Here is a 24,192-nt window from a genome sequence, read left to right as displayed (position 1 = left end):
CAGCCCCTTCCCCTCATCTGCCCCAAGGGCAGAGTGGCAGTAACATTTGCTGTCTGGTTGGGGCTGTAGGCAGACGCTTTCCCATCGCCGCCTACCTGCACTGGTTACTGTTTCAGTTACTCCAACAAAAGGGCTCCCCTAGGGCGTGTTGTCATCAGTGCTCTGCTCCTGAAAACGAGGGTGTGATGGCAATCATTGTGTAAGTGCCAGCTCATCTCAGGCTGCTCCAGTTTGGCTGAAGCTCCAGACTGGGAAAGCTGGGCCAGAATTCCTGCCCTGGGGGGGCCCTGACAGCTGCTTTCCCTGCCCTCCCGCTGGGTGGGGAAGGACTGGTGTCACTGGCCATACTCAGGACACCTAGGTACTACACTGGGAAGACACTGGTGTAGGGGTCACAATCCACAGGATCTCTGCTATGTCCCAGCTTTTAAACAGTCCCTTGAAGGAACCCCTTCAGTGTGCCAGCCCCACAAGGGTTCCCACACTTCTTTAATGGGAGGCCATGACTGAGCCTCAGGGCTCCAGCCCTCCTGTTTCATGCCAGGAGCTCTGGCCAGTGAGTCCAACTGAGGCAGACTCCTGGTCAGAAACTTTTACCCTTTTCAGGGACCAATGCACCTGAATGAGTGTTGGCCCTTTTACATCAGAACAGGGTTTATTAATCAGCTGGAGCCCAGCACTGAAGTCCTCAGCTTAGTGCAGAGAAGCAAAAGTAGAGGCAGAGTTCAGACTGGCCAGCATCAGGGCTGCTGCAGAATCCATTTTGGCTCGGGCTCCCTCTTTGTCAGTCCCAACCTCAGGTGAGAGCTCTTGTGTCTCTCCAAAGGCCAGCTCTTAAGACAGCTACCTGACACCCTTTGGTCCATTGATCTCCTCCTGCAGGACTCCTGCTATGTTCACATGTCTGATCTGCCAGAGTTTCCCATTGTTAGGTGTCCATTGTTAGGTCCTTGGGTTCATCATTGTCTTTTTGGAGCCTCTATTAATATGGGTTGGTTTCAGCCAGTTAATGGCTCATTCATACCACCACAGTCAGTTAAGTGACATAGATTTCAGAGTGGTAGCCATGTTAGTCTGTACCAGCAAAAAGAACGAGGAGTACTTGTGGCATCATGTTCCAGCAATGCCCCTCTGCCATGTAAATTGGCCAAACCGGACAGTCTCTACGCAAAAGAATAAATGGACACAAATCAGACGTCAAGAATTATAACATTCAAAAACCAGCCGGAGAACACTTCAACCTCCCTGGTCGCTCAATTACAGACCTAAAAGTCCCAATTCTTCAAAAAAAAAACCCCTTCAAAAACAGACTCCAACGAGAAACTGAGGAACTGGAATTAATTTGAAAACTGGACACCATTAAATTAGGCTTGACTAAAGACTGGGAGTGGATGGGTCATTACACAAAGTAAAAACTATTTCCCCATGCTAATTTTCCCCCTACTGTTACTCACACCTTTTGTCAACTGTTTGAAATGGGCCATCCTGATTATCACTATAAAAGTTTTTTTCTCCTGCTTATAATAGCCCGCCTTTTAATTGATTGGTCTTGTTAGAGGTGGTATGGCAGCACCCATTGTTTCATGTTCTCTGTGTATATACATATCTTCCTAGTGTATTTTCCACTGCATGCATCCGATGAAGTGGGTTTTAGCCCATGAAAGCTTATGCCCAAATAAATTTGTTGTCTCTAAGGTGCCACAAGTACTCCTCGTACTTTTTTTTAAGTGACACAAATACCTCACAACTCCTGCTCTGCCCCAATAGCAGGTTCTTATCCCTAGTCAAGGAAGTAATTGACAGGCATATCACTAAGAAAAATATTACATAAAATTACCACTTTGTGCCAGGTTTCAGAATAGCAGCCGTGTTAGTCTGTATCCGCAAAAAGAAAAGGAGTACTTGTGGCACCTTAGAGACTAACAAATTTATTAGAGCATAAGCTTTCGTGAGCTACAGCTCACTTCATCGGATGCATGTAGTGGAAAATACAGTGGGGAGATTTTATATACACAGAGAACATGAAACAATGGGTGTTACCATACACACTGTAACGAGAGTGATCAGGTAAGGTGAGCTATTACCAGCAGGAGAGCGGGTGTGTGTGTATGTGTGTGTGAAACCTTTTGTAGTGATAATCAAGGTGGGCCATTTCCAGCAGTTGACAAGAAGGTGTGAGGAACAGTGGAGGGGGGGGAATAACATGCGGAAATAGTTTTACTTTGTGTAATGACACATCCACTCCCAATCTTTATTCATGCTAAGTAATTGTATCCAATTTGCAATTAATTCCAGTTCAGCAGTCTCTTGTCCCCTTGTTTTTGAAGTTTTTTTGTTAAAGAATTGCCACTTTTAGATCTATAATCGAGTGACCAAAGAGACTGAAGTGTTCTCTGACTGGTTTTTGAATGATATAATTCTTGACATCTGATTTGTGTTCATTTATTCTTTTACGTAGAGACTGTCCAGTTTGGCCAATGTACATGGCAGAGGGGCATTGCTGGCGCATGATGACATATATCATATTGGTAGATGTGCAGGTGAACGAGCCTCTGATAGTGTGGCTGATGTGATTAGGCCCTATGATCGTGTCCCTTGAATAGATATGCAGACACAGTTGGCAACAGGCTTTGTTGCAAGGATAGGTTCCTGGGTTAGTGTTTTTGTTGTGTGGTGTATGGTTGCTGGTGAGTATTTGCTTCAGGTTGGGGGACTGTCTGTAAGCAAGGACTGGCCTGTCTCCCAAGATCTGTGAGACTGATGGGTCATCCTTTAGGATAGGTTGTAGATCCCTGATGATGCTTTGGAGAGGTTTTAGTTGGGGACTGAAGGGGATGGCTAGTGGTGTTCTGTTGTTTTCTTTGTTGGGACCTTTTAGGTAGGTAAAAGTGCAGTCTGTTTGGCAAAGAGATTATTTTCTCCCAAGTGTTTCTTAGCTTTTGAGTTAAACAGGAGTTAACAAAACAAGCAAACAAAACAAAGAGTTTTAAACAGTCTCAATGAAATTTTCTTCCCCTCTCAATCAGTGTGGTTTACTAGCATGGAGTCTCTAATGTCATAACCTTATTAGGTTTCTGGTCGACCATAGGGTCTTTCAGGAAAAAACAGGTAGGTACAATCTGGATTTCTAATGTAAATTAAAAATAAAATAAAATCCAGTCTTAAAAACAACCGTTTCAGGTCTTTAGATGCCATATATTCATAGATTTTCTGGCTAGAAGGGTGGTCCCTTATGATTATTAAGCCTGGCCTCAGAATTTCACCCATTGATTGCTTCATCAGTCCTAAAACTTCTGGTTAAGGTGAGCATATATGTTAAAAGAGACATGCAGTTTTTAATGTAAAGACTCTTAGCGATGGAGAATTGCTAGGTCAGTTGTTCCAATAGTTAATTCTCCTCACTGTTAAAAAAATACATCTAATTTTTGGTCTGAATTTCTTTTTCTTCAGCTTCCAGCCATTGATTCTTATTCTACCTTTTTGTCTGCTGGATTAAGAGCCCTCTTCTCTCAGAAATCTGCTCCCTACATAAATTCTTATAGATTATAAGGAGGGGGCACGATCTTCAGCTGTTGTAAATCAGTGCAGCTCAGCTGAAGGCAATAGAACTGTGCCGATTTATGAGGATCTGGCCCAATGCCTCTAGAGTATTTTAAAATGAAGATTGCTAGAGAAGAGCTCAGTATTTTATTCTTATCAATCCCCTGCTAGGTGAATGGGATAAAGTCTCTCCTTCCGGTCGCTCTTCTCAATGGGAAGATCCAAGTGCACCAGAATGGCTTCTCCATGAAAGTTGCCACTGATTTTGGGGTGGAGATTTCCTATGATGGGATTCAACATGTGGAGGTCACCGTGCCCTCGACTTACCATGGCTTCACCTGCGGCCTGTGCGGGACACTGACGGGTGACCCCTCCGATGACTTCCAGACTCCAAATGGCACCTTAGTCACGTCAGCTGCTCTCTTTGCCACAAGTTGGCAGGTGAAGGGTGACAGGCGCCAGTGTGTGGAGGACCAGGAGCTGCCTTCTTGTCCCACTGCTGAACGGGCTCATTATTCTGGCCATGACTACTGCGGCATTATGAAAATGTCTCCAGGCCCCTTCACAGCCTGCGCTCAGGCCCTATCCCCCGCAGGCTTGGTGGAAAACTGTATATATGACCTCTGCACGTCCAGGGGGAATCGGACTGTGCTGTGTGGGGTTCTGGGTGCTTATGCAGAGAGCTGCCAGGTAGCCAACATCACTGTTGGGCAATGGAGAGCAGACCAATTTTGTGGTGAGTAAAATCTCTACAAATCTTTAACTAACCATCTCGTGGGCAAAGGATCTTAAGCACTTATATGGCCTCCATTACCGTAATAGCTGATTGCCTCACAATCTTCAAAACATTTTTTTTCTCACAGAATTTCTGTGAGGCAGGGCACTGCTTCTCCATAGAGAGGGACCTGAGCCACGCAGAAACTCAGGCTATGTTTATGTTGCACCACAGTATGGACTCCTGGGATGTGAACTGCAGAGTACACCAAATTGTTGCACTCCAGTTGCCCCATGTGGACGCTGCTGGGGTGGACTAAAAGGTTCATGTTAACATAGTCTTTCATATAGGACTGTGCTAGCGTGAACTAGTCACCTTTTAGTTTATGCCAGCAGCATGGGGTAGTTAGAGCACAGCATGCTAGTGTGCACTGCAATTCACACCCTCATAGGCCAAAGTCCGCCCAAGGTCACACAGGAAATACCCTTTGGGCCTAATTCTGATCTCATTTCCACACTGGCTCCAGTGGAGTTACTTCTGATGTATGCAGCTGTGAGATTAGAATCAGACCCTTTGTTTACTTCTCGGATTCCACTTACTTGGGGTGGAAGGGCAGGTAAGAAATAAAATTATTGGTGTCATTATTGCTAACAATTTCATCTATATTGGAAAAGAAGGATGAACCCCTTGGGCAAGGTACTGAACTGGGGTCTGGGTTCAATTTCTGCTCTGCCACAGACTTCCTGCATGACCTTTGGCAAGCCTGTGGGCCTCAGTTCTCCATCTGTAAATGATGGTAGTAATCCTTTTCTCTATCTGTTGTCTATTTAGATTGTAAACTCTGATGCAGGGACTGTTTCTTACTATTGTTAGTATCTGTACAGTGCCTAGCACAACAAGGTCCTGATCTTGGTTCAAGTGTCTAGATGCTACTTTAATACAAATAGTAAATAATAATAACAGGATTTTCTCAGAATATATGTTATTCCCAGTAGAGTACAGTATGCACGGCTGGTACTTAAAGTGTAATTTTTGCTGTCTAATGATCTGGGTTATTTCCTGAAACTATATAATTAATTTTCATTATTTGTACTCCATCTGTATCACCTATAATCATTTAAATCTCATATTAAACATACATAGGTTTCACTCAAACTTTAGGATATAGTTAAATTTATAACTGCCTTATAAAAAGTTAATACAGGATTGATGGTTACTATAAGCATGTTACAGACATGAGCAGTATGAGTTGTTCTATCCAGGAGGTCAGACTAAATGATCTAATGGTTCCTTCTGGTCTTAAAGCTATGACACAGATAGATGGTTATATGTAGTCTGTTAACCAATAGAACTCTTTGACAGTCATTTGATCATTTATTAAAACATCTGTTAATCATTTATGAACTATTTATAAATGGAACCTTAATATAAAGTGTGACTTATTATTATTTGATTCTAAACAGATAAGTACATATGTGGCTATGTACTTTAATTATGATTGCAAGATTCTGCCAGTTAAGAATATGATGCTATAATATAGCTTCTTTTCACAACCAGATCTTCAGCTAGTGTACATTGGTATTGGTCCAGTCCCCTACATTCATACAAAATTTACCTTGGAGGTTTCTTCTCCAGTTCCATCCACCCCTGCTGAGAATTACCTGGACCTGCTGGAGGTTATAATACCTTGCCCAGAGAAGGGGTTGGAGATGCTTTAGAACAGGGGATGAGACAGCAGAATACTTTGTGGGGAGAATGGTTGACCCTAGAGGGGAATGCTGCAGTCTTGGAGAGCGGGACGTGATTTTTTTAGTCAGAAAGGGAGGCTGAAGCAGCAAGTATAGATAGGAATGGAAGAGAATCAGGATCTGCAGAGAGGAGGCATGTAACCCTGGGACAGCAGAGATGACATTGTGTTATGTAGCCATCTGTCACTGGATCAGGCATGGACAGAAGTGACCAAAGGACATGGGATCAAACCCCAAATGTATGTAACCCTATTCTGGGTGGACAATACCTGCCTCTCACAGATACCCGAGGGGTCAGTCTTTTTCCTACACTTGGGCAGCATAGCTGGTCATGCCAATAATGCCTCATTGAATTGAATGGTATGGAACTGTGATGTTTCAGGTGGGGGACAGGAACAGCATGGGAGAGAGCACTACGCTTCCCTAGGGTGAGGAGGAGATAGAAAAGGTCTGATGCAGAGAAAGGTGTTGAATGGTTTGGAGAACAGGACATGGTGGTGAAGCATAAAATTCCTGAGGTAACTTGCGGACCAAGAGGGATGTTATAGCCTCGATTCAGAAATGGGAATCAAGGGACATATGGCTGAGGAGGGCAGTGATGTGTGAAATCCAGATATTGTATTTGCTCCTGCAAGGTACAGAAGAGATACTATAGTGTGTGGCATGGAGTACAGAGGCACGTTTATTTAGGCAGTTAAATAAACTGAAAGCAGTAGTTCTCCCTACCTGGCTAACTCCCGACTAACTAATGCAAACTGTGGCACTTCCTATCAATAAATAGGGTCTCCCTCTGTCCTGGTCTAGACACCCACAGCCTAGACTGCTGTCTGGTGTTACAGCTAATAGCCCCAACCCTTCGACTGACTTCAGTGGGAGTTGCAGGTGCTCAAATATGGTTCATTATATGATTCAGGATGCGTTAATAATTTTCTCCTTCCTACTTCCTTTGATTCTAGGGATCACTTGTCCAGAGAACAGCCATTACGAACCCTGTGCCAGTGCCTGTCCTGCCAGCTGCATGGATTCCACTGCTCCCCTGTACTGCACCCAGCCTTGTAGAGAGGGCTGTGTTTGCAACAAAGGCTACATTCTCAGCGGAGCAGTATGTGTATCCCTGAGACAGTGCGGCTGCACGTTGAAGGGTCAATATCACCAGCTGGGGGAGGTGATCCTGACAGACACCTGCAGCAGGAAATGCAGCTGCCAGCAGCCTGCCCAGCCCATGCAGTGCCAGGATCATGCCTGTGGGGCTATGGAGACATGCGCGTTGTGGATGGTAGCGAGGCTGTTACCCTGTGAAATATGGCACTGCTGGGCGTTTGGCCACCCCCACTAACCACTTTTGATGGAGTCATGTTGATTATCAAGGAGCCTGCAAATACACCCTGAGCAATACTGTGGACCCCTGGGAAACTCCCCAACTTCACCATCAAAGTAGAGAATGTGCACAGGGGCTCCATGTAGTGTCTGGACGCACACGGTAGAGCTAGATGTCTATGGTGAGCGTATTGCTATAGCAGCAGGCAGTATGGCCAGGTGCAGGTGAGATAATTTCTGACTTCTCTAACATTTTGCTTTTTTTCCCAATAAGTAGCTGGGCAAGAGCCACAAGGCCATTCTAAATCAGAGTGGATGCAGCTGTCTTGAAGGGATGCACCAGCAGTACAAAAACTGGTAATGTGTATGCTCTGGCATCCCCCTTCTCCAGCCATGGTCATGGCCCTCCCTGCCCTTGAGGTGGGGAAGATAGCGTAAAGACTTCTACATGCCTTCTATGGAATCCTCATCACAGGGGGAATCCTGATGTTCCCATGCCAGACAAGCATCCCATTCTTAAAGATTTCTGCATGTCTTGTTTTCCCCCTAGGTGAATGGAACCCTGGTCAATCTTCCCCTAGTCCTTGCATCGGGTAAACTCTATGCCTATTTCAGTGGCTCATCTGCTGTGGTTCAGACGGATTTTGGCCTTTCTGTATCCTATGACTGGTCCTACTATGTGTTGGTTTCTGTTTCTGAAGCCTATTCTGGGTTCCTCTGTGGACTTGGTGGAGACTTCAATGGGAACCGGAGCGATGATTTTCGAACCCCAAGCGGTTCTGTGGTCCATGACGCTGTCACCTTTGGCAATAACTGGAAGGATGCCGATTCCTCCTTTCACTGCACGGCCACTGGGCTCCCAGCCCAATGTAACGAAGTAGAGCTAGTCCAGTACAAATCTCAGCACTGCTGCGGGGTTATCACAGATACTACTGGGCCTTTTAAAGAGTGTAATAAGCCTGCTGAAGCTCAGGTTCACTTAGAGAGTTGCGTGAGGGATATGTGCACGACTCGGGGCAGCCACAAGATCCTGTGTGAAGTGCTTCGCAGTTATGCCCAGCAGTGTCAAAGTCGCGGCATTGCCATCGAGCCATGGAGACAGCGGGCTGGATGTGGTAAGCTGATGATTCCAAACACACGCTCTTTAGTAAGACTTCCTCTCTTATTGAACAGCTCAGACATTAGCCTGAGCCACATTGGTCAGGGCAGGCTCTCCTGGTTTGACATTCTGATGTCTTCCCTTTTAAAGATCAATATAAAAATCTCTAGATGATGATTTATCAGAGGGATAAATATAGGAGAGGGAGAGGATTATTTAAGCTCAGCACCAATGTGGACACAAGAACAAATGGGTATAAACTGGCCACCAGGAAGTTCCTAGACTTGAATCAGACGAAGGTTTTTAACCATCAGAGGAGTGAAGTTTTGGAATAACCTTCCAAGGGAAGCAGTGGGGGCAAAAGATCTATCTGGTTTTAAGATTCTACTCGATAAGTTTATGGAGGAGATGGATTGATGGGATAATGGGATTTGGTAGTATTGATCTTTAAATATTCAGGGTAAATAGGCCAAATCCCCTGAGATGGGATATTAGATGGATGGGACTGATTTACTATAGAAAACTCTTTCCTGGGTATCTGGCTGGTGAAATCTTGCCCATGTGCTCAGGGTTTGGCTGATTGCCATGTTGGGGTCGGGAGGGAGTTTTACCTCCAGGGCAGATTGGAGAGGCCCTGGAGGTTTTTTTTGCCTCCTCTGTAGCATGGGGCATGGTTTGACTGGAGGGAGGCTTCTCTGCTCCTTGAAGTTTTGAACCATGCTTTGAGGACTTCAATAGCTCAGACATGGGTGAGGTTTTTCATAGGAGTGGTGGGTGACATTCTGTGGCCTGCGCTGTGCAGGAGGTGGACTAGATGATCAAAGTGGTCCCTTCTGACGTAGTATCTATGAATCTATGAAGACAAACAGATATTTATTTCATTATCTCCCAGTTTTCTGTATTCAGAACAAATTAGCTTTTCTGATACGTGGGATTTGTACCTTTCCTGCTTTCAATGTCAGGTCTCCCAAAGTGCCTTAACAAGGTACTGAGCCAGCACTACAATGCTGATAAAGAAAACCCAAAAGAAAAGGAGGACTTGTGGCACCTTAGAAACTAACAAATTTATTTTGAGCATAAGCTTTCTGAGCTACAGCTCAGAATGCATCGGAATGCATCCGATGAAGTGAGCTGTAGCTCACGAAAGCTTATGCTCAAATAAATTTGTTAGTTTCTAAGGTGCCACAAGTCCTCCTTTTCTTTTTGCGGATACAGACTAACACGGCTGCTACTCTGAAAGAAAACACAGGAGTCATTATTTTTCAATAGAGCTCTTATGTCAGATACAATTTGAAATGAAGAAAATACTAATAAGCAGAAGAACAGTGTTTATCGTAGATGCAAAACTGCTATTTCTAATGGGGAGAATTTTGACAAGTGCCTATATGATTTAGGAGCACAAATCCCACTTGGGATTCCTGCTCCAAGTTGCTCAGATACATTTCAAAATTCCAACCAATATGAAAATATTTTTTTCACACAACTGTTTATCCTATTCTCTCATTTTCATGCTCTGTCTTATTATCTCCAGTTTCATTCTTTCCCTTGGGTTTACTGCCTGGAAGGATTCCCTGGAGCATTCCTTCTATATTTAACACTGCTCTGTCCATGTCCCTTTCCGAGTTAATCTGCCCCCCAACAGCCACTATGAGCTCTGTGGACCTTCCTGCCCGGCCTCTTGTGCCACCCAGCTGTGCCCTCCCACTGCCGGACTGCGTTGTGCAGAAGGGTGCCAGTGTGACCCTGGCTTTGGTGCTGAGTGGGCACTGACTGTGTGCCTCAGAGCAGTGCTGGCTTGCACCCACAATGGCAGATACCACCTGGCAGGGGAAGCTTCTGGGAGGAGAAATTGCCAGAGATGTGCAGATGTGACGGCTCCTCCCGCACTGTCCAGTGCTCGCCGCTCCTCAGCCTGTGCCCCTGGGGAATTCTGTGGCACTCGAAAGGGGGTTTATGGGTGCCATGAGCGAACCACGCCTCTGCTGGGCTTCTGGTCTGCCCCATTATACTACGTTTGATGGGAAGCGATACAATTTCCCAGGGCCCTGCAAATATGTCTTGCGAACTGTGTGGGGCATCAAGTCCTTCCCTTCTTCAGAGTGGAAGTGAAGAATGGAAACCTGCCCCATGTTCCTGTGGCTGTGACCTCGGAGGTGTTTGTCCTTGTGAACAAGACTGAGATCCATCTGCAGAGAGGGCAGCACGGGACAGTCAAGGTAATTCACTGGGAAAGTATTAACTCAAAGAACATAAATTGGAAAAAAAAATCATTTCCCAGGTTTTTTTTTCCACCTTGCCCCAGTAAACCAGTCACTGCAATTTTTGCTCTACACCAGTCCAGTTTAAAGGCAGTTTATAACTAAAACCCCCAATTAAGAGGACAGTATGGGTTTAATGTCTAGCTGCAAACCAGATGATAGGTTTCTCCCTAAATTCCTCACCTATGTTCACATTTGCACACCACAGACTTTATGTGCGCACTACTCATAGAATCATAGGACTGGAAGGGACCTTGAGAGGTCACCTTGTCCAGTCCCCTGCACTCATGGCAAGACTAAGTATTATTTAGACCATCTCTGACAGGTGTTTGTCTAACTTACTCTTAAAAATCTCCAAGGATGGAGATTCCACAACCTCCCTAGGCAATTTATTCCAGTGCTTAACCACCCTGATACTTAGGAGGTTTTTCATAATGTTCAACCGAACCCCACCCCGCTTGCTGCATTTTAAGCCTATTTCTTCTTGTCCTATCCTCAGTGGTTAAGGAGAACAATTTTTCTCCTACCTCCTTGTAACCTTTTATGTACTTGAAAACTGTTATCATGTTGCGCTCTCACTCTTCTCTTCTTCAGACTAAACAAACCCAAATTTCAATCTTCCCTCATTGCTCACGTTTTCTAGATCTTTAATAATTCTTGTTGCTCTTCTCTGGACTTCAGTTTGTTCACATCTTTCCTGAAATGTGGCACCCAGAAGTGGACACAATACTTCATTTAAGGCCTAATGAGTGTGGAGTAGAGCACAAGGATTACCTCTCATGGCTTGTTTACAACACTCCTGATAATACATCCCAGAATGATGTTCACTTTTTTTGCAACAGTGTTACACTGTTGACTCATATTTAGCTTGTGACCCCCGATGATTAGAGTCCTACCAAATTTTCAGTCCATTTTGGTCAATTTCATGGTCATTGTATTTTAAAAATCATGAAGTTCATGATTTCAGCTATTTAAATCTGAGATTTCATGTTGCTATTATTGTAGGGTTCCTGACTGAAAAAGGAGTTGGGGGGTGGGGGTTGCAAGGTGTTCGTAAGGGGTGTGGTGGTACTGCTACCCTTACTTCTGTGCTGCTGCTGAAGAGCAGCAGCTGCTGGCCGGGAGCCCAGCTCTGAAGGCAGAGTCACCGCCATCAGCAGTGCAGAAGTAAGAATGCCATGGTGTGGTATTGCCACACTTACTTCTGCACTGCTGATGGCAGGGCGTTGCCTTCAGAGCTGGGCGCCTGACCAACAGCTGCCCCTCTCTGGCCGCCCAGTTCTGAAGGCAGCGCAGAAGTAAGCATGGCAATACCTCAATCCCCCTAAAATAACCTTGCGACACCCCCCCACCCCTACCAACTCCCTTTTGGGTCAGGCCCCCCCCAATTAGAGAAATGTGAAATCTGTATACTATAGGGTAAAAGCAAAACAGAAGACCAGTTTCATAGGGGGAGACCCAGATTTCATGGTCCGTGATGCGTTTTTCCATGGCCGTGAATTTGGTAGGGCCCTAACTATGACCTCAGATCCCTTTCCACAGTACTTCTTCCTGGGCAGTCATTTCCATTTTATATGTGTGACAACTGATTGTTCCTTCCTAAGTGAAGTACTTTGCATTTGTCCTTATTGAATTTCATCCTATTTACATCAGACCATTTCTCTAGTTTCTCCACATCATTTTAAATTTTAATCCTATCATCCAAAACTCTTGCAACCCCTCCAAGTTTGGTATCACTTGCAAACTTTATAAGTGTACTCTCTATGACTTTTCAAAGATAATAGCTAATGGCTCAAATATCTCCTCAAGTCGGCCCTTGTGCATTCTAGATATATTTCATCAAGCCCTGGTGACTTGAAGACATCTAACTTGTCTGATTTCAGAGTAGCAGCCGTGTTAGTCCTGTATCCGCAAAAAGAACAGGAGTACTTGTGGCACCTCAGAGACTAACAAATAAAGCTTATGCTCAAATAAATGTGTTAATCTCTAAGGTGCCCACAAGTACCCCCTGTTCTTTTAACTTGTCTGTGTAATTTTTAACATGTTCTTTCCCTATTTTAGCTTTTAATCCTACCTCTTTTCACTGGTATTTGCTATGTTAAATGTCCTATAGGCTACTAACCTTTTTGGTGAAAACCGAAACAAAAAAGTAATTAGCACTTCTGCCAGTTCCACACATTTTCTACTTAGTTTTTTTCCCCCCTCATTGAGAAATGGGCCTACCCTGTCCTTGGTCTTCCTCTTGCTTCTAACTTGTTTGTAGAATGTTTACTTGTTACCCTTTATGTCTCTAGCAAGTTTAATCTCATTTTGTGCCTTGGCCTTTCTAATTTTATCCTTACAGACCAGTGGCAGATTAACGCATGGTCACCAAGGGACTGTGCCCAGGGGTCCCGGCCAATTTAGGGCCCCTGGGGACAGCTCCAGCTCCTGCCGGAGCAGGCGGCTAGCAGTCACAGGAGGCCAGTGCCGCAGTGGTGCCACCCACGTTGGATGTCGGGCCGGGCCTGGGCTGCCTCCACTCCGGGCAGCCCCTGTGTTTCCATCTTGGGGTGTCCCTGAAGCAGCAACTGAAACCAGAGCCGTGGGGTGGGACAGGTTGGCCAGGTGGGGGAAACCTGGAGCAGGGAGTCAGAGTAGAGTCGGGTTGGGGCAGGGAGAAAACCTGGAGCCTGGAACGCGGAGATGCCACAGAAGGGAGGAAGGGGCTCCTTGGGGTCACTGGGGCTGGAGCTGAACCCAGGGTGGGAGAGGGAACCAAGGCGAGCACCAGGGGAATGCCCAAGCAGGGGCAAGCAGAGGCATGGGCACCCATAGTCAGCGGGAGCACAGAGCTCCTGGTGCCCGTGGGGTCATGTCAGGAGTTGACAGCTCCTCGGCCACAGGGCAGGATGCCCATTTAGGGAGGAGTTGGAGGAGCAGGGGGGCTAGAGTCCATGGCCAGAGTCAGTTTACCGTAGCCCTTACATTCAGGGCAGCATGGCCTAGCGGACAGAGTCACTTCCAGCAGTCCTTGCATACAGGGCCGTGCAGCCTAGTGGCCAGAGTCAATATAACCACCTCAGGGTGCAGGCCAGGGTTCATATAAACAGCCCTTGGTATGGGGTGAGTGGCCCCAATGGCCGAAGTCAATGTCGCAGCCCCTAGCGTAAGGCAGTGAGGCCCAATGGCCCAGTGTCAATATAAACAGCCTTCAGGTAGAGGGCAGTGTGACCCAGTGGCCGGAGCAATGTTGCAGCCCCTAGGTGTGGGGTTAGTGAGGCACAATGGCCAATATCCGACGAGGAGGAAGGGCCGCCCCCAGGGGTGTGGCAGCTCAAGTAGGAAGGCCCAGGCTTCCTCAGAGTGGGTGATTCCCTCATGGCACCATTGGCCAAAGCCTATGGTCTGGCTCGGAGGGTCTCCAGTTCCCACAGGCAAGGCTTCACTTGTCCAGTGCGGGGTATGCACACCCCATCACAGGGGCCCAAATGTCTTTGTGCCCAAGGCCCCAATAAATCTTAATCCATCTCTGCTACATACTTGTGTTGTTTGTTTATATTCATCCTTACTAATTTGACCGAGTTTTCACTTTTTGTAGGACTGTTTTTGAGTTTCTGATCTTTGAAGATCTCCTGGTTTAAGCCAGTGTGGTCTCCTTGCCATACTTCTTATCTTTCCTACACAGTGGATAATTTGCTTTTGTGCCCTTAACAATGTCTCTTTGAGAAACTGCCCAACCTCTCTTGAACTATTTTTTCCCTTAGACTTGCTTCCCATGGGGATCTTAACTACACACTCCCTGAGTTGCTGAAGTCTCTGCCTTCTTGAAATCCATTATCTTTATTGTGCTGTTTTCCCTCCCTACTATTCCTTAGAATCCTGAAATCTACCATTTCATGATTATTTTCACCTAAGCTGCCTTCCAATTTCAAATTCTCTACCCATTCCTCCCTATTTGTCAAAATCAAGTTTAGAATAGCCTCTTCCCTAGTAGCTTTCTCTACCTTCTGAAATAAAAAATGGTCTCCAATACATTCCCAGAACTCGTTGGATAATCTGTGCTCTGCTGTATTATTTTCCCAACACATAGGCACCAACTTCTCCTGGCACCGATGGGTGCTCGTGCCTCCCCCCGCCCGGCAGGCAGCATACTTCCCAGGATGCCATGTCCAGCTGACGGATGGGTGCTTCTGTCCCCCTCAGAAGAGAGTCAACAACCACCACTACCCTATGTTTCCTCCTGTGGGTGGTAGCTGCAATCCTACCAACCTTGGGGGTACATGGCTTCTCCTCCTCCATCTTTTGGGGGTGATTCCTATTCGCTCATTGCCAGGGCAGTATAACTGTTCTTCATCACTATGGTGGGTGGGTTGGGAGTAGGGGTGGAGCACTGCCTGCTGCCAGAAGTAACCAGCAGCCAGTGTCCTCCCTGTGACAGAGCCACATCCTCCTCCCATGGTGGTGTGACAGAAGTCCTCTCTAGCTGGATAGCATCCTCAGCCTTGGACGTCTTCATACAAACTCTCTCAATGAATTTCTCCTGGGCACAGATGCTCCTCAGCCGAGCCACCTCCTCCTGTAGCTCTCCCACCTGCTTCCTGAGAGATTCCACCAGCAGGCACCTTTCCCACTGGATGGCCCCCCAGCCTGGCTTTCTATCTGCAAATCCACATCAGGAGCTGGGTAGAGGCACCCATGGTCAGGTTGTCTGTGGTGGTGAACGTGCTGGTGGAGGAGACAGGAGCAGTGTTGGCACTGGTGATGCGGCCTTCCTAACCATAGCAATTATATAAAACTCCCTCTTAAAAACTTCCCTGTTTTGCAGCCTCCTGTTGCTAGCTCCCCTTGGTCACTTAGTGTCTGGCTTTTAAGGCCTTCTGTCCTAGATCAGCCCTACTCCCTTGCTAATCACACAGGGAGAGAGTGATCACAAGGCTGTTTGAGCCTTTGTTCCCTTGATCATTTTTGATCAGCCTCAAACAGTCCCCAAATATACAATCCCAACTGATCCTGTATTATAGTTTGTGGCCTGGAGGAGGTGGAGTAAAATCAACAGAAATGTGGGGCTGAATGGGACATAAAAAGGTCATCTAGTCCATCTTCTTCCCTGCCCCCCTCCCACCCACCCACACTGAGGTAGGACCATGTATACCTAGACCAACCCTGACAAATGTTTGTCTAACCTGTTCTTAATAACCTCAATGACTGGGATTCCACAGCCTCCCCATGTCACTTGTTCCAGAGCTTAACTTTCCTTAGAATTAGAAATTTGTCCTAATATCTAACATAAATTTTCCTTGTTGCAAACTAAACCAACTGGTTTTTGTCCTACCCTTACTGGAGGACATGGAGAACTATTGATTGCTGTCCTCTTTGTAACAATCTTTACATATGTATGTACTTGTTTATCACGTCCCCCCTCGGACTTCTCTTTTCTAGAATTAAACGATGCCCAGGTTCTTTAAACCTTTTTTCAGAGCTCACGTTTCCAAAGACAGTTTGTGATGATTGGCATGTGTGTGCGTTGCCTTCCTGATCCCTGTTCCTGTTTGTTTCCTGCTTCCTGCTTCCTGAGCTTAGTGTTCCAAATACCTATGTGTATGGTGTTGGACATAGTGTGGGTGTGTGCGTCTTACTCAGGGCTCACTGCTACATACTGATACAATTGCACTGTATTTTAGGTCCAGCAGCAGTCTGAAGAAAACATAACTGGTTTGTTGGTTATTACATTTTTGATTGATCACCTGCTGGTGATTTCCATGTGTTTTGAGATTACTGTTCTGGGGTGCATCAGAGCATAATGCTCTTACCATTTTTGTTGCTCTCCTGTGGACTCTCTCCAATTTGTTCACATCTTTTAAAAATCTTTACCTCACATCTCACATCTTTAGCTTATTAGACACAACAAATCCTGCATCTTGGCAGGAGTTAGACTAGATGACCCTTGCGGTCCCTTCTAACATTATGGTTCCACCCCAGCAAAGGGGGATTTGATAGCAGCCTTCAACTCACTGAAGGGGGTTTCCAAAGAGGATTGAGCTCAGCTGTTCTCAGTGGTGGAAATGACAGAACAAGGAGCATGGTCTCAAGTTTGCAGTGGGGGAGGTCTAGATAGATATCAGGAAACACCATTTCACTAGGAGGGTAGTGAAGCACTGGAATGCTTTACCTAGGGAGATGGTGGAATCTCCATCCTTAGCGGTTTTTAAAGCCTAGCTTGACAATGCCCTGGCTGAGGTGAGTAGCATCTTGATCAGGTCTGTAAGTAGGGAGAAAATCTCTGAGTTTCCCTTTAAGCCAGCAGACAAAAGAATGACAGGATTCAGGGGCTGAAAGTTGAAATTAGTATAATTCAAATTGCAGATGAGAGAAAACATTTTGGAAAGGAGCATTGTCACAGTGAGAGCAATTAACTATGGGAAAGAGCTTCCAAGAGAAGTGGTTGATTTATTCTCACTTGGCGTATTCCTATGGAGATTCGTATCTTTCTAAAGGACATACTATAGTTCAGCCACAAGATTTGGGCTTGCTGGTATCATTTATATACTAGAGAAGAATAATTCACTTCCACTGCAGGATTACTGAGTGAAGTTTTCCTGGCCTGGGTCATGCAAGGGACTCAGGGAGTAAAAGACCAGAATGGTCCCTATCTCTGACTGCATTCCTACATTGATCTCTTTGGTGCTATTTTCCCTCACTCAGATTGATGGGGTGACTCTGACTCTCCCGGTGCATCTCAAGAGAAGAGGAATCATCATTTATCAGGATGGGTTTCATACAGTTGTGCAAGCCAACTCTGGTCTGAGTGTGAGCTATGACCTGGCCCACAGCCTCTTTGTCAGCCTCCCCCCTGAGTACCGAGGCCAGACCTGCGGGCTTTGCGTGAACCTTCAACGGAGCGGCTGAGGATGATTTTGTGATGCAGAATGTCTCCCATGGGAAGGGACGCCTTCCATTGGCTTTGGCTGAGAAGTCTGATGATGTCCATGGCTGTGACAACGGCTTGCCCTGATTCCTGCCCTTTGTGTGAAGATGAGGAAAGTCTGGTGCAGTCCAAGTCCCGGTGCTGGGTGATTCAGGACCCTGATGGGCCGTTCTCCGGCTTGCCACTCCCAGATTGACCCAGGCCACCTATCTGTCTGATTGCATCTTTGACCTATGTGTGTCAGGAGGGGAGAGGCAGTGCCCTGTGCGAGTCCATTCAGACATACGCAGCCGCCTGCCAGAGAGCGAATGTCACCATCTCACCTTGGAGGAATGAGTCTTTCTGTGGTAAGCAGCACTGTGTAACTGTGCTATTGGACTGTGTGCTGGTGGTGGTCTGGCTTTCCTTACGTGATGCTCTATATCAGATTACATGTATATTTGCAGCAGGAACTCAAATTCCACTGCTATCCAGTTCCCAGTTGACATCTGACAAAGGGATTGTAGACATGTCAAAGACAAGCCTGAGTTATATTCTACAGAAGGAGAAGATCAGCCAGGTCTAGGGTGTGACTCTCTTTCCAGGGTGAATTCAGAGCCATCAAAGTAAAGGACCCATAGTCTTCTGTGTTAGGTTTTCTCTCCTTCATTATTATTTTGAAGAGGAATTGAGACACATCAAGCCCAAAGCCCTCACTAATAACAGTGGAAGGGTAAGATACAGTCATGCCAAATTTCAGAGTAGCAGCCATGTTAGTCTGTATTCACAAAAAGAAAAGGAGTACTTGTGGCACCTTAGAGGACTAACAAATTTATTTGAGCATAAGCTTTTGTGAGCTACAGCTCACTTCATCAGATGCATACCTGTTTCATACCTGTCCAAATCTCTGAACACCTTTCCTCTTCCAATTTTCACAGACCCTCGCTGCCCAGCAAACAGTCACTACAAGCTTTGTGAGCCCCCTGTCGGGACCTGTGTGCAGGCTCCTTTCTTGAAAATCACTGCAGCTCCCTGTGTTCTGAAGGGTGTTTCTGTAATGACGGGTACCTATGAGTGGGGATCAGTGTGTCCTGCCAGAGCATTGTGGCTGTGAACATGAACGGACACTACTATGGGGTGAGTTTCCACTTCTCTCTCAGACCTGACAACTCAGGACAGTGAAAGACAGTATGAGAGAGAATCTGATTTGCTTTAGTCAAGGACTGAAGAATCTGATTGTTTTTTTTTCTAGTGTATGTTCCCTGGAAAAGAACTAGAACTATCTATCTATCTATCTATCTATCTATCTATCTATCTATCTATCTATCTATCTATCTATCTATCTATCTATCTTTGTTTTCTCTTCCTTTCAAGGAGATCAGAATATTAATCATAGATATGTAATGCTGGAAGGGTCCATTAGATGTCATCAGGGCCAGCCCCCTTCAGTGAGGAAGGACCAAGTAGACCTTAGACTATACCTGACAGGTTTTTGTCCAACCTGTTCTTAAAAACCTCTGGTGATGAGGATTCCAGAACCTCCATTGGAAGCCTATTCCAGAACTCAGCTACCATGTTCTCTATTCTCCACCTGAATCTCTGGTATTGGGCACTGTCAGAGACAGGATACTGGGCTAGACGGACCATTGGTCAGAGACTTTGTGGCACTTCTTATGGTCTGATGTTCTTAACTTGCAGGACGAATCATGCTACATGATGAATCCCCGCAATAAAACCATGCTGACAATGGGGTGGTTTTTTTTTTTCAAATTCTCCTCCTCCCTTTACACTGGGCATCCCCAAAACTGTCGCTTTGAGAGGTGTGAATTGTACCATTTGTTGCAGCCAGGGCCCCAGGAGGCCAGATATGGTGGGGCAGCCTCCCACCCTTAAAAGCAATCTTGGGTGGATTGTAGGTCAAGGAGCGTGTGTGCAGGGAGGAGGCAGGGCTGCAGGTGTTCCTAGAGGAGAATGGGGATGGAGTTAATGGCTGGAGAATAAGTTAATTTAACTACTGTATTCAGGACTGTTCGCTGGGGAATTCAGGGTGAGGGAGGGAGCTGTGAGCAAGGAGGAGACCAGATTAGGGCTGGCACCTGTTAGAGGTTGTGACGGATCATAGAAATACACAGCTGCAAGGGAACTCGAAAGATCATCAAGTCCAGCCCCTGGGCTGAGGCAGGACCAAGTAAGCCTAGACCAGCTCTGACAGGTGTTTGTCCAACTTATTTTTAAAAACCTCCAATGATGGGGATTCCACCACCTCCCTTGGAACCTGTTCCTGTGCTTAACTACCTTTATAGAGAAAAAGTTTTTCGTAATATCTTACCTTAATCTCCCTTGCTATCATTTTAAGCCCATTATATCTTGTCTGACCTTCAGTGGATATGGAGAACAATTATCATTATCCTCTCTATAACAGCCTTTAACATATTTGAAGACTGTTATCAGGTCCCCATTCAGATTTCTCTTCTCAAGACTATACATAGCCAGTTTTTTCACTTTTCCTCACACATCAGGTTTTCTAAACCTTTTATAATTTTTGTTGCTTTCTTTTCAACTGTCTCCAATTTGTCCACATCTTTCCTAAAGTGTGGTGCCCAAAACTGCACACAGTTCTCCACCTGAGGCCTCTCTGGTGCTGAGTAAAGTGGGACAGTTACCTCCTGTGCCTTTCATACAACCCTCTTGTTAATAAACCCCACAATTATATTCGCTTTTTCGTAACTGCATCACATTGTTGACTCATATTCAATTTGTAATCCACTATAACCCTACAATCCTTTTCAGCAATATTACCACCTCACCGGTTATTCCCCATTTTGTAGTTGTGAATCTGATTTTTCCTTCCTAAGTAAAGAACTTTGCACTTGTCTTTATAGAATTTCATCCTGTTGAATTCAGACAAATTCTACAATTTGTTATGGTCATTTTGAATTCTAATCCTGTTGCCCAAAGTGTTTGCAACCCCTCCCAGCTTGGTGTCATCGGCACATTTTATAAGCATACTCTGCTTCCCCCATGGGATCCCACTAGGTACCCCTCCCAGTCTGACAGTAAACCACTGATAACTGCTCTTTGAGTGTACCAAAGAGATGTGCACCCACCTAACGTAATTTCATCTAGTCCACATTTCCCTAGTTTGCTTATGAGAATGTCACGTGGGACTGTGTCAAAAGCCTGACTGAAATCAAGATATATTCCATCTACTGCTTCCCCGCCATCCAGGGTTACTAGGCCAGTAACCCTGGCAAAGAAGGAAATTAGGTTGGCATGATTTGTTCCTTACAAATCCATGCTAGCTATTCCTTATAACCCCATTATACTCTAGGTATTTAAAAATTGGTTGTTTAATAATTTTTTCCAGAATCTTTCCAGCTATTGAAATTAGGCTGATGGTCTATACTTCCCTATGTTCTTTTTGTCCCCTTTTTAAAAGATAGTTACTATGTTTGCCCTTCTCCAGTTCTCTAGGATCTCACTTGTCCTCTCTAAGTTTTTGAAGATAATTGCTAAAGGTTCCAAGATTGCTTCCACAGGTTCCTTAAGTACCTGAGGATGAATTTAATCAGGCCTTGCCAACTTGAATACATCTAACTTAGTTAAATATGCTTTAAACTGTTCTTTCCCTATTTTGGCTTGTGTTCCTTCCCTCTTGTTAATGTTAGTTGTGGTGAATCACCATTAACTTTTGGTGAAGACTGAAGCAAAATAAGCACTAAACACCTCAGCCTTCTTGATATCATGAGTTTTTAGCTCTCCTTCCCCACTAAGTAGAGGACCTAAGCTTTCCTTCATCTTTCTCTTGCTTCTAATGTATTTCAGGAACCTCTTTTTATTGCCTTTTATGTCCCTTACTAGATGTAACTCATTTTGTGCCATAGGGCATGTCTACACGACAAAATTAAGTCAACCTAACATATATCAGCATACAGCCGCTGCAGTAATTGCATCACTTGTGCATGTCTACTCTATGCGCTTCTGTCAGTGGTGTATGCCTTCACGAGGAGCACTTGCACTGGCTGAACTGCCAGTGTGGGGCACTGTGGGATGGCTTCTGATGGCTGGGATGATTTAATTGAGGTTGGTCCTGCTTTGAGCAGGAGGTTGTATTAGATGACCTCATGAGATCTCTTCCAACCCTAATCTTCTATGATTCTGTGATTCTATGAAAGCCTGCAACAGTCAATGTAAGCAATGCAGTGTCTACACTGACACTACGTCAGCCAACTACATTGACATTTTTCAGAGTAGCAGCCGTGTTAGTCTGTATTCGCAAAAAGAAAAGGAGTACTTGTGGCACCTTAGAGACTAACAAATTTATTAGAGCATAAGCTTTCGTGAGCTACAGCTCACTTCATCGGATGCATTTGGTGGAAAAAACAGAGGAGAGATTTATATACACACACACACAGAGAACATGAAACAATGTGTATGATAAACCCATTGTTTCATGTTCTCTGTGTGTGTGTGTATATAAATCTCTCCTCTGTTTTTTCCACCAAATGCATCCGATGAAGTGAGCTGTAGCTCACGAAAGCTTATGCTCTAATAAATTTGTTAGTCTCTAAGGTGCCACAAGTACTCCTTTTCTTTTACATTGACATTGACTCTATACCTCTCATGGAAGCAGAATTATTAAGTTGGAGTAGCAGACGAGTTACATCGGTGGGAGTGAAATTTTAGCGTAGACATGTGGAGTTAGGTTGATGTAAACTGCCTTGCATCGACCTAATTCTGTAGTGTAGTCCAGGGCTTAGCTTTTCTGATTTTGTCCCTAAGCTTGCGCTATTCGTTTGTACTCCTCCTTAGCAATTAGTCCATTTTTCCACTTTTTACAGGATTCTTGTCTGATTTTCAGGTCACTAAAGAGCTGCCAATGAAGCCATATTGGCCTTTTAGTATTCTTCCTGTCTTTCCTTCGAATCAGGATAATTTGCAATTATGCATTTAATATTGTCCCCTTGACAAACTGCCAGCTCCCTCCCTCTCTCTTTCTCTCTCTCTTTTGAAGTTCATTGTCCTTATTCTGCTGCATTCACCTTCCTTTCCTTAGAATCATGAAATCTAGCATGATTTCATCATTACTTTTGCCCAAATTGCCTTCCACCTTCAGATTCATTACCAATTCCTTCTTGTTGGTCAGAATCACATATAAAACATCTCTTGATGAGAATTGGGGCTTGTTTCTTTTTTTGGGTCTCATTTCTCAGATTTTCTTAATGTGTTTGTGACAATATTTTGATGATATTTTGATTTCTTCTCCCCCTTCTCTTTCAATCTCTCTCTTTATCCCAGGTTGGGGACTTTCTCTGGCTCGCTGATTGCACCCAAAGGTGCAGCTGTGACGGCCTTTTAAATTTTCACTGCGTCCCCGCCAGCTGTAACCCCGGCCAGCAGTGTGCTGTGAAGGATGGGAAGTTGGGCTGCCAGAGCCAGCTGACCACCTGCACAGTGACAGGGGACCCTCACTACTTCACCTTCGATGGGGCGGTGGCCCATTTCCAGGGCACGTGCGCCTACGAGATCTCGCACACCTGCAACTCCTCCCTCGACTTCTCCTTCCGGGTGGTGGCCACAAACAGGAATTTCCGGAATCCCCGGGTCTCCTTCATTTACCGAGTGGAACTTTGGCTCAGAACTGGCCATTTTCATTCCCATGTTGTTCTGGAGCGAGGGAAAGATGTTCTGGTGAGTTGAGCTCTTTGACCCATTATCAGAAAGGGGCAGAGAAGAAACAGACACAACTGGAAGGAGAATCTAATAGTGGCAAGGTGACTAGGTGAATTCCATAGCTAATCAGAGGGGGATTGCTATTTTTGTATGTTATAGAGAACCTCAATAGTGGCTTTCCCGTGAGCTCCTACTACTTCTGAGCTTTATGCTGGAGTTGTGTTTTTGTGATCCCGGCTCCATGTAAACTTGCTGAGACTCCTCTCCTAAGAGTCCTGCTCAGCTGGGCATTATAGCTGCTCTCAGCTCCTGCTCAGCTGAGTGTGGTGAGGTTCGAGGTATCATGTAATTGAGCTGCAGAGCAGCTCCCTGTATAATGTCTCTGTGAATCACAGGATGCGCTTCCATGGCAGGTATCTCAGTGCCATGCTGCTGTGGAAGGCGTTTCCCTTTGTGATCCCTTGTCAACAGAGATATTAGCCAGTCAGGATAGGACTCCTTAGTTGCAGACTACTGTTTGTTACAGGTTGATAGTGTGAAGACTCCTTTACCAGCTCAGCTGGGACCCATGGCCAACATCACAAGGGTGAAGAACATGGTGACTCTAAAAGCAAAGGCCAACCTGGAGATCCAGTTTAATGGCCGCCATGCCTTGTTTGTCCGTGTGGGCCCGGAGTATCGGGAGCAGCTGTGCGGGATGTGTGGGAACTTCAATGGGGATCGCAGGGATGATATAATCCTGCCCAGTGGGGAGAGAGCTTCGAATGACGCAGAGTTTGGGAATGCCTGGACCTCTGACATCAGCCCCTCAAGGTGTGTTTGTTATCTATTGATATTCCCTTCTTTGTCGGTGAATGCCTGTTTCCATGGCCACATCTGTCCTTCTCCCTACAGTCTGTTGCTTTCGGAGTATGTCTACACTGCAAAAGAAACCCCATGGCAGTGAGCCTCAGAAT

General features: G+C 45.5%; 1 protein-coding gene across 1 annotated transcript; it reads left to right on the top strand.

Moving 5' to 3' along the window:
* The first annotated feature begins 502 nt into the window (after positions 1–502).
* On the top strand, positions 503–23,272 carry LOC119847609 (IgGFc-binding protein-like). The gene is given in 11 exon segments (XM_038382525.2): positions 503–556; positions 3,712–4,230; positions 7,871–8,211; positions 10,518–10,635; positions 17,362–17,547; positions 17,549–17,662; positions 17,664–17,759; positions 17,761–17,784; positions 17,786–17,841; positions 17,843–17,945; positions 22,862–23,272. Coding segments are annotated over 11 exon segments (2,013 nt in total). The 3' UTR covers positions 23,264–23,272.
* Positions 23,273–24,192: the final 920 nt, after the last annotated feature.

This window comes from Dermochelys coriacea, chromosome 24, assembly GCF_009764565.3.
Source record: "Dermochelys coriacea isolate rDerCor1 chromosome 24, rDerCor1.pri.v4, whole genome shotgun sequence".
NCBI classification, from domain to species: Eukaryota; Metazoa; Chordata; order Testudines; family Dermochelyidae; genus Dermochelys; species Dermochelys coriacea.
Note: the sequence above shows the minus strand (reverse complement) of the source record. Positions and strands in the feature narration are given on the sequence as shown.